Consider the following 10,852-nt stretch of genomic DNA (forward strand, 5'->3'; position numbering starts at 1 on the left):
TCCCTCCTTTTACCTTTTTCCTCCCTTTTGGCAGGTGTCTGTCCTGGGCACCTGGGAGTTGGGCAGGAAGTTGTGCCTTTGGTGAGAGGTCTGCTGGGCCTGGCTAATATAGATCCTTAACCCCAAATTAGTGCTGACTTAGCTGGTGGCTCTGCTGTCCCGCCATGCTGGCTAATAAAGATGTGCAAGAGACTTAGAGTTTTTCCCAAGGTGAAAGCCCCATCATGGGATATGGGGTTACCTGGAGCTCAGGGCATGAAACACGTGGGTAGAGAGAGAGCTTATGGGAAGAAGAGGATGGAAGGGCCTCCTGGTGCCAATTTTTGCTGCAAGTGGTACTCCAGGTAGGCTCAAATCCAGAATGGAGTTTAGATGGGCAGACAGAAGATGAATGGATGGATGGATGAATAAAAGCATGGACATATGGGTGGAGGGATAAGCAAAGAGGGATGAATATGTGGATGGTGGAAAGGACAATGGATTGGGAGATGGTGGGTTAGAAGATGGATGGCTGATGTATTGGAGAAAGCACCAGGCCCCGATCTGTGAGAACATAATGCCGTAAGCAGTTTTGTCCTCAGACCCAGAGAGGATGGGTACCAGGACATGTTGTTGATTCCCGTGTATGCTTGCTGGGAGTAATGCTGAGTGCTGGGGAGAGATGCAGTGGACGTGGTTGCTGGCCTTGGTCATACCATCCTTAACCATCGGGAAGTTCCACAAAGGAGCCCTGCCCAGGGAACTGTGGAGAGTCACTGAGTCTCTACATCCTTTCTGTGGTTAAGACAAGGCTGACAGTAGTCACTACAGAACAGGCAGGACCTGAGGATCAAAGGCTCTGGATGTGAACAATTCAGGAGAGGCAATGGGAGCTTCTCTTCAGAAATTCCCTCTTGAGGAACATTGCATAGTTAATGAGCCATGTGCCATCATTTGAACTTCTGTACCCTTCCCTCTACTGGGTGACATCCAAAACTTCCTCATGAGGGAAGGGCTGCCAAACCAGGCATCAGCCCTGTATCCAGAGCCAGGTGGTCTTCAGGCTGGGTCTTTCAGGGCAGCCAGTGTATGGCAAGGAGTGAAGTCTGCACGGAGCACACAGTGTGAGCTCATGTTTTGTACAATTGTGTGGAAACACAGCAGGACTCTGAGCCAGCTGCAGAGAAGTGGTGCATTGGGGGTTTTGGGGTCGCTTGCTTGGTCTTCAGAAGACCTTCAGGTTGGAGGTGCTTGGGGTGCAAACTGGGTGACCAAGCCTGTGGCAGAGGAGCAGGGAGTAATGCCAAGTCTTTCTCTGCAACAGGGCACCATTGTCTCCTGCGCGGGAGCCCACTTGTCCCTTTGGAATGTCAATGGCCAGCCCCTGGCCAGTATCACTACAGCCTGGGGCCCAGAAGGAGCCATAACCTGCTGTTGCGTGATGGAGGTCCCGGCCTGGGACACCAGCCATGTTGTCATTACTGGGAGTCAAGATGGCATGGTCCGGGTAGGTGTCTTGGGCAGAATGAGAACATGGCACAAGAAACATGTGCCTTGTTCCACTCACTTCCTTAAGGGGTCAACATCTGCAGGTTGCATTTGAGACCATTCCAGACCAGGTACCCACAGAAAGAAAAAGAAAGTTTATTTCCAGGTAAAAAGTATATAAATAAAATTATATACATGATATTAACACACATAATAAACACTGTTACAAGATGTAAATGCTGAATGGTCAAATGCAAAAGATCATATCCCAATGCTAAAAAGAGATATCATCCATTCAACCCAAACTTGCCCACCCATGCATCCATCAAGTAATCCATCTACCCATCTACCCAATTATTTGTCTCTGTATTCATCTATTCTTCCACTCATTCATCCATCCATCTCTCCAACCATCCATCCATCCATCCATCCATCCATCCATCTATCCATGCATCTACCCACCCATCTGTTCACTCACCCACCCATCTATCCATCCATCAAGCCATCCACCCATGCATGCATGCGTCCATTCTTCCATCCATCACCCACTCACCCATTTATCCCTTCAACTATCTATCCACCTATCCAACATTCATTGAATTCTGGCTCCAAGCACTCATACAAGTCACTGCAGATACCATGATAAATGAGAAGCAACCCCTTTTTATCAAGATGCTCACCTTCTAGAAGAGGGGGCAAACAAAAAGGGGTTCATGTGTGGTACATGGCACAATTGAGATAATCAAAGGAAGCCAGGGACTCTCTGAGAAGAGTCATGGAGAGAAAAGAGCTTCAGGAAGACAAGAAGAGAAGGAAACACTGAGGTAGAGAGGTAAAGTTAGGAGAACAAGGCCCAGGCAATTTGTCTGAGACTGACAGGAAAACAAAACAAAACAAAAAAACGATGAAGGAATGAAATGAATGAAGCTAAGTCATAATTAAGAGGCTTATTCAAAAAGGTGGCAATCTAATTTCACAAGCCATGAAAAGAAATATTAATCGACTATCACAAGATATTCTAGAACATGTCTGTTGAATTCTACAAATGTCTGTGCCAACATAGCTATAACCTAGCCTTGCCCTCCAGGCCTTCCTCTAAGTCTCACAGTAACCTTGGAGATGATGCTTCAGGAAGCCAAATGGAGTAATATGGTGGGACTGAAGGGCAGAATGGTGGTTTTCTTTCAACAGGGAGGCTCAGGGGAGGTGCATTTCAGCTGGGCCCTGAGCATAAGGAAAAGTCAGGGAGTGTGGAGAAGCCCCACAGGCCAGGGCACCAGCATCAGGGACAGGAGAGCTGAGGCTGGGGAGGCCCCACAAGCCCTCTCACAGAGCTTATCTGTGGCCTTTGGGGACACAGGGTCTCTGCAGAGAGCATAGGAACCTGGGCTGCCAGGGAACATGAGGCTGCCTTTTCAGCTGCCTGGACTAAGAAGCCTGGGGTGATTGATGCAAGTGCATCTCTTCCCTGGGTCTACCCAAAGCATGTGAGGGGGGTCTCTAGAGTACTCAGCACTCATTCATTCAGCAGCCAATTGAGCTGCTGGACCGCCTAGCACTGTGGGAGGTCTGGGTGGAGCTCATAGAGGCATTTGGAGCCTGGCTCTCTCACCCTTTGGTGACACCAGAAGGACTTAGGACCCAGAGCCAGACACAAGGTGGGGCAGCCCAGCTGCTAGGAGTTGAGGGGGCCTTGCAGGGTGGTTGCATTAGCTCTGTAAAATAATGATAAACTGGCTGCAGAGTCCTGTCCCTGCGGGTAAGGAGTTGGGGAGAGTTGTGCTCAGGCACATAGAGCAAGAGTGAACAATTGTGAAGGGCCAAACCTCTGAGAAGCTGAAGCCTAAATAACCTTTCTCCTGACACTAAGTTAACCCCAGAAGGGAAGGTGGCCCAGGCCCCATCCCTTCCCTCAGGTCACCCTAAGCCTGCCAGTGATAGTTTCTCTTTTCTGGGCAGATCTGGAAGACTGAGGATGTGAAGATGTCTGTTCCTGGGTGCCCAGCAGCAGAGGAGCCCTCAGCTCAGCCTTCAAGCCCAAGAGGTACCTGCCCTGCAGGGATGTGGCCCTTGCCCTGCCCTTCCCCATCCCCCTGTCTCCATCCAGGGGCTGCAGCTCTACCAGGGTCAGCTGTCAAGGCTCTGGGGTTTGCTGCCAGGTTCGGGGGAAACAAGAAAACAGTCTGTCTAGTGCAAGCTGTTGGTAGGCTGTGAGATAGCATGCAGATGGCTTCTCAAGTCCTGGCCTTGTCCCTGCAGGGCCCAGCAAGCCCTAGGATGCTCCTGGACATGTGGACAGTAGCACAGAGGTTATCAGGGGCTTTGGAGCATCAGGAGGGGGAAACGTGCCTTGCCGAACTTGGTTTCATGCTCTCTGTTTGCCTGGATGCCTCTTGGTACCAAACTTCCCAGTTCAGGGCCTGGGAAGAGTAAGCAAGGGGTCACTTCCCCCGGAGCAAGGATGTGGCTGCATCATGCCTGGTCCGCCCCATGGACTCTGACACAATGCCCCCGACTCCCCATAGTAAGTTTCCCGAGTGGGTCTGGGGATCCCCTGCATTAGCATTGCCCAGGGGGCTTATTGGAAATGTGGCTCCTGGGTCCTGGTACTCAACCCAGCCGACTGGAAGAGATCTGGATTTTTTCAGGTCTCTTGTTAGAATGTACATGTTACCAAGTCCCCGGATGAGTCTTGGTGTGCACCACAGTAAGAGAATCATATTCTGGAGCAAAGCTCTGTTTGGGTTGTGGCTGTGACAGATGAGACTGAAGTGTCCACTCTCTTTCATCACAGCCATGGCCACCTTTTCAGCCACTATTCGAGAGCAGCAATGGCACAGAGCCAACATGAACACCACTACAGACGTCACCACGCATTCTCTTATCTCTCCTGGCAGCCCTGCGCAGTAGGTGATACTAACACACCCATGTGAGAGTGATGGTGCTCAGAGAGGTTCAGGCCTCTCTCAAAGTCACCCAGCAAACAGACTATCATTCTCACATTTGCTGCCACTGCAGCCACAGCCACTGATACCTAATCACCATCACCAACCTTCTTACACTGAATGCAGGCACATACCTCCCCATCAAGGCTGTTGGTTTGTCTTGTCCACCACAGCTGTCCCATGCCCCCGTCATGGCCTCCTCCAGCACAGCCAATCTTCTCCCTTAGCCCCGTCTACATCAAAGACTCTGGCCCAGAACTGGGGCATCATTCTTGGGTCCATGTCAAAGAAAACATGGGCCCATGAAGTGAGAATTCTCCCGTCATCCTTAGTCCTCCTGCTAGCTCCCTGTTTGCTGTGCCTTCTGGAACCTCTGATCATCCACAGGAGAGAATTTCCCAGATTTCTGAGAGCTGACTTTTGGAAAGAGTCGCCCTGTTTAATTAGTTCCTTTCCTAAAATGTAGCCCACACCTCTTCAATTCATTTAGTCATCCATTCATGGATTCTTTTGTCGTGCATGCACACACAGACCTTTGCTCAGCCCCTAACTACTGTGTCCTTGGCTGACGCAGAGCAATAACATCGCAGAAATCCAGAATCACATTCAGGTCGCTGGTCCCAGCATCTGCAGGGTGCTTAGAGACCACAAGGAATCAACTCATCTCAAAGTGAAAGGAAACAAGTGTAGTGTACTTTCTAAGAAACTCAGCAGTTACTGGAAAACCAGGGACCTCCCTGCATCTCCTCCCATTTGGAAAAGAACTGGCACAGGGCTCCTATTCCCTGGCTTGCTTAGCAGGCCATTCTGAAGAACACCTGCATGAGACTGCAGGCCATTTTAGCCTTGGGCTCAACTGCCCACTTCTGAAGCTATTGAGGCCCAATAAGGTAGAGTGATTATCTCAGCCAATAATTGATAAATGGAGGTCTCAGAAGGAGTACTGGATGGAGGGATGGGTGGATAGATGAATAAAAGTCACTATTCCATTGGTCCCGGAAGTGCCAGTAGACTCACAGGTTTCTGTTTTGCACCCACAATTGTGAGGAGGTTGTGCTCAGTTCCAGCAGGGTCTAGAGAATAAGCGGGATGAAAAGCAGGGAACAAAGTTCTAGACCCAACTCGGTCCCAGTTTCCCACTCGGTCAAATGGAGATCTTGTCCGTATGTCCTAACTTGTCGAGAGCAATTGACAGAAACATAATAGCCAGGGACAAGAAACAACTCAACACAGGACATCATTGTCATTTTCACAGTCTTTATAGAGTTTCTTCTCTCTGAACCTAGCAGCTCATTACATTAGGGATCTTATAAGAGGGTCTCAGGCTGGCGGGGAGCCCCAGGTTCACTTTCTTCCTCTCCCGTGTGTCCTGACCTGAAGTCACCGCTGATGTGCTGAATTGACTGCCAAGATTGTGGTTGGAATTCAAGGATTAGGACAAAATGACAGGATGGCACAGACATATACAGAAACAACCAGGTTGGGCTATAGAGTTTACAAAGTCGTGTGCAGGTTACAAACCTAACCCACTAGAGGTCTTAATAAGGAAGCATGTTGTTCTTATAATATTGCTCAAAACTATTTTGCTGGAAAGGGACAGGTATTGGGCATGACACATGGAAGTTTGCCCATGTGTCCTCTTGCCGTGTATATTACTGCCTCCCTCAGAGGTCTTAAGGGGCAGGAAAAGAGATCTTTGAAGATATTAAGGATACTGTACTTGTGGGCAGATGTAATCTAATTTCTGCCTGGAATTCATTTATTTGCTATTTGCAGCAAGGACCAAGCCAGTTGAGTACAATTTTTTTGAGGGATCACCCCAAAGATTTGGACTCAATCTGGTACATACAAAGTACATGGGAGAAGCTTGTTGCTTGGAATTGTGCACAGTTTCACAAGTGCCTGGTGCACTTCAAGGCCATTTTCTCCACTTGTACCCCGTATACATTGCCCAGCGCATGGGCTTGTCTGCACACATAGGCAGCCACCCCAGGACAGCCGGGACTGCAGCATTATTCCTGCCAGGAGTCCAAGGAAGTAGCCTCGCAGGGATGTACCCAGCTGGCATCTCTCCATCTCACCCTTCACATCGAAGGAATTACTGTCTGTTCCCAAATGCAGCCATTAAAATGAGTGAAGTAACAATCATTGAGTTATATTTTTTGAAAAAACGTTCTCAGCATTTAATTATTGGTTGTGGCGTGAGAGGATTTAGATAAGTTGATAATGCCGACTTTATGTAATTTATTTTTACTAGGCAATTACAGGCTGCATTACATCCTGGCAGCAAGGTATTGTGGGGCATCTTATTAAGCATAAAGCCAGTAAACACTGATGAACAATTTTGCTGAACTAGGCATGCAATTTAGAAAGCAATAATACACAAATCCAATTTGGTACACAATGGATACCGCGGCACGTCAGCACATGTAACTATCACAGTCTGCAAATTAAATTGGGACGGCTCTTTTTGCAACAGCACAGGCCAAGATTAAATATATTTTCCCCCTCAATTTAACAAGTTGCTGACCACAAATATAAATACGTGCGTATGTGTTTGTGGCCCCGTATGTGGATGCACAGGTGTGTGAAGCCACTGGAGTGTTCTAACTACTCTCTCCAATGCTCTCCACAGGTCACAAGTGGGAGAAGAACCTCGCCCTGAGTCGAGAGCTGGATGTCAGCGTTGCTTTGACAGGGAAGCCCAGCAAGACCAGACCTGCAGTGACAGCTCTGGCGGTGTCCAGGTAAGCACCTCCTGCTTCCTCTAGGCCTCCAGCAGAGGGCGCTGTGGCTACCTCAGGAAAGTCTCAGGGGCTTTCAGCTCAGATGATCCCACCAGACCTCATCCTCCCACCCCATGGATGAGGCCTTATTAAAGGAACCAGGAGCCAACTGTGCACGTGATGCAGGCAAAGTGGTCCTGCAGGGCCCTAGGAAATGTTTTGGGTTTCTTTTCTTATTTTGTTTTTTTGTTGTTGTTGTTGGATTTTTTGTTTTTAATTCACACATGCTCTTGCTATCTCTCTCTTGAATAGCCATGAATTCATACAGTAATCCAAAAGGTAGAAGTATATTGTTTTGTAATTTTATCTTAAAGAGAGCCCTTTCCCCCAAGTTCCACTGCGATTGTAACGTTTGGTATGATGAGCATCTTACATTAACAGAAAATGCCTGTTGAGGGCCTTAAGCCCATTCAGTACCGCCAAGTGTCAGGTCCCACACTCAGTACCTGTTGTTAGAACTGTCACGGAGAGCCAGTGGAGGTGGTTCCTATCACCAGCCTCGCTCTGCACACCAAGAGGTAGTCTCAGGAGCCTGCAGACCTCCCAGGGCAGGCCAGCCCTCCTCCCTCACTGGCCTGTCCAGGCTGTTCCAGTATCCCTGGGGGTTGGAACTGGGCAGTGTTCTGGACACCAGGCTGAGACATGATGGGCAGGGTGGGCGTAGGGGTGGGGAAGGAGAGTACAGAGCTTTATTCTTTGTTGGAGAACTTTCCATTTGTTCTGCCAGGGCCCTGGCTATCTCTCTCAAGGACCAGGAGGCTTACCTGGAGATGGTGGAGAGAAGCAGGGCTTTACCCAGCTCCCAGGGCCTAGGCATCTTGGAGGTTCCCCTCAGCATTTTGGGAGTCACAACTCTTACATCTCAGGACCCGTGCCCCCTCCTCCACCCCCACTTATCCATTCAAAGCATTCTCCATTTCTGGCTCTCCCTCCCCTGCTTTAGGGGAGACAGGGGCAGAAGGGCCTGGACTGAGCCCTGGGCGGGCAGTTTCCTGCATGAGACACTGACCAGCCTCCAACACCCTTGTCTTTTCTTTCTCTTCCCAAGAAACCAGACCAAACTCCTGGTTGGTGACGAGAAGGGGAGGATATTCTGCTGGTCTGCAGATGGGTAGAGAGCGAGAGGCTGTGGGGTCTCTGGCATGGCAGCCCCGGTGCCAGAGATAATGCAGGGCCTGGACTCTGTCCCAGAAGGCAACCCCCAAGGCCTCCCCACTGCAGCTGTAAAGGAGGGGGCCTCTGGCACTCAGAGCTCCACACCCAACCCTCTTCATGGCCTGGGGACTTCTATAAACAGGATGTGAACTCACACCTGGGGTCTGCAAACAGCACTCTGGAGGCTGTGACTTGCTGACGCCAACCTGCATGTGAAATTACACAGGACTTGCCTTGTCTAGGGCTATCGCACTGAAAAAAAAAATGGGGTAGCTTACTGGAGACCAATGGAAATTATTGTATTGTCTTTATTTTATTAAAGCAACTATTTTCCACAAGCAAAAGCATTCTTCCCATTTTGTTGACGTCTAACTCCTTCCATTAAATTAATAAGTACTGACCTCCTGATATTTAAGTGTTTACTATCTATTGCTGTTAAGTTTTGTATATTTTAGCAAAAGGATTCTTGAGGTTGAGACTGCCACTGTTTTCCACTTGCGATACTGCCTTTCTAAGTATTTGCATCTCGGTCCTGACAGAGGGAGGAAAGCCTCAGGGAAGCATGTCCCACATTCCTCCCTATCGTCCTCCTCGGACACTGGCTCATCCCCCTCCTCTTGCACATACTGCAGGGGTCCTGCAGAGTGAGTGGGCACTGCTAAGGAGGCCTAGTCGCTGTGGCTGGGCTGCAGGACATGACATGAGTGCTGCCCATCACAGGTGTAGGGAGCAGAGCAGGGGTGATTCACTTCCAGACATCACTACCTGACCTCCACAGCCCACAGCCACTGGGCTGTGGCATAACAAGCTCTTTCCAGGGTCTCAGTCCCCTCGCTGATTTTAAGCTGTAGCTCATCCCAGGGAAATCCAAACGCTGTGTAACTTTTGTTCTCTGTCTGAAAATGCTTGGTGGGTAAGGTAGTTACATGTGCCTCTCAGAAATTTCAGCACCTTCTGGTACCTGGGGCACTCTTGAATCAGTCTTTGGGTTTCCAAGGCATCACCTCACTCTAATGTTTCTTCCTCACCTCAAGACTTTCAGAATTCCTCAGAAGGAAATCACCTGCCCCTTTAATAAAATCAAGCCCAGGCGGGTACTCGGGAATGTGGGGATACTAAGCTCCTTAAGGTCACCTCCCCCTCCAGAGATGTCCCTTCAAGGGGCCAAGTGCAGATCCTAATGCTCCCCCAATGCCTCTGCAAAAGCCCCAGTGGTTGATCCCACCCAATTTAGCCCAAGTCTAGGGATGGCAGGAAAATGCACTTGCTGTCTTATAGCCCTGGGTCATCAGGCCTCCTTGGGGATAATGAGACAATCAGAAGATAAATATTAAGGTAAATATGCAGCTATATCAAAAGTAGTGAGGGACAGTTAGCACACACCGATTTGTTCGTAAACTTTGAGGTCTTTGCAAAAGGGAGTGATGGAGAACGAGCCCCACCTCAGGTCTGGAGCACCTCTCCCTAGGGTAAGGAGGGCTCATGTCCGACCCCAGGTCCAAGGATCTCGCTGCCTCCCCCACCATCTTTATTAGCAGACAGCCCATTTGCAATCCCCTAGTTGGTCTGGGACTGCACCAGAGGGTCATAAATTTAAAGGCAGAGAGCACCACGCCCCAGGAAGGCCAGGAAGAAGGGTCATAAATATCAAGGCTGGGCCTGCTGTCATTTTTCAAAACACAATTCATAGCGTTATCCAGTGATGAAAAGTTCCGCTGGCCAAAAAGCTGTCTTCATTCATTCAAGGTTTTTGCCTCTTGTACCTCCATATCACAAGGAAAATGGGGAGGTGGTGTTGACTCATATTGCCTGGGTCTGGCAGTAAGGTGTCTGTGCTAACAAGTGTGACTCGAGGTGGGTAGGCTGAAATAGGCATCTCATGCCCCAGGAAAGACAGAGGTGACATTCAGCCATCTTGGCAGCCACAGCAGTACTAAAGGCTGATGGGTTAACCAACAGAAATTGATTTCTTCACAATTATGGAGGATCGAAGTTCAAGATCAAGGTGCCAGCAGGTTGATCTCTTCTGAGGGCCTCTCTCTTTGGTTTGCAGACAGCCACCTTCTCCCTGAGTCTTCACGTGCTCTCCCCTCTGTGCATATCTGTGTCCTGATCTCCTCCTCTTACAGGGACACCAGTCATATGGGACGAGGGCCCACTCTAATGGCCTCATTTTAACTGCTTCCAAATACAGTCACAGTCCAAAGTACTGGGGGCTGGTACTTCAGCATAGGACTATTTTGGGGACAGAATTCAGTCCATAACCCAATTCAGTCCATAAGGAGGTGGCTCTCAAACAAGACCTGGGAAGGAGAATAAGACTGGCTTTATTGAGATGGAGAGCAGGGCACTGCAGGAAGCAGGGACAGCCATTGAAGGCACATGACATGTCAGGCTGGAGACGGGAAGAACAGATGGGGCAGGTGAACCTGAGGAGCTGAAGCTCTGGGGCTGTGGGGGCTCCAGGCTGCTGACAGGGCAGTGGGGCCCATGCCAGCT

General features: G+C 49.4%; 1 protein-coding gene across 1 annotated transcript in view; it reads left to right on the top strand.

Annotated features, from left to right (window-relative positions):
- WDFY4 (WDFY family member 4) overlaps nt 1–8,697 on the top strand; it is a 279,600-nt gene extending 270,903 nt beyond the window's left edge. The window contains exons 60-63 of the mRNA XM_003801656.3: nt 1,304–1,486; nt 3,427–3,511; nt 7,048–7,159; nt 8,247–8,697. Coding sequence (XP_003801704.1) covers nt 1,304–1,486; nt 3,427–3,511; nt 7,048–7,159; nt 8,247–8,313 — 447 coding nt within the window. The 3' untranslated portion in view covers nt 8,314–8,697. The remainder of the gene's footprint in view (nt 1–1,303; nt 1,487–3,426; nt 3,512–7,047; nt 7,160–8,246) is intronic.
- The last annotated feature ends 2,155 nt before the right edge of the window (nt 8,698–10,852 follow it).

The sequence above is a fragment of the Otolemur garnettii genome, unplaced genomic scaffold, assembly GCF_000181295.1.
Source record: "Otolemur garnettii isolate 467f Iridium unplaced genomic scaffold, OtoGar3 scaffold00217, whole genome shotgun sequence".
Classification (NCBI taxonomy): domain Eukaryota; kingdom Metazoa; phylum Chordata; class Mammalia; order Primates; family Galagidae; genus Otolemur; species Otolemur garnettii.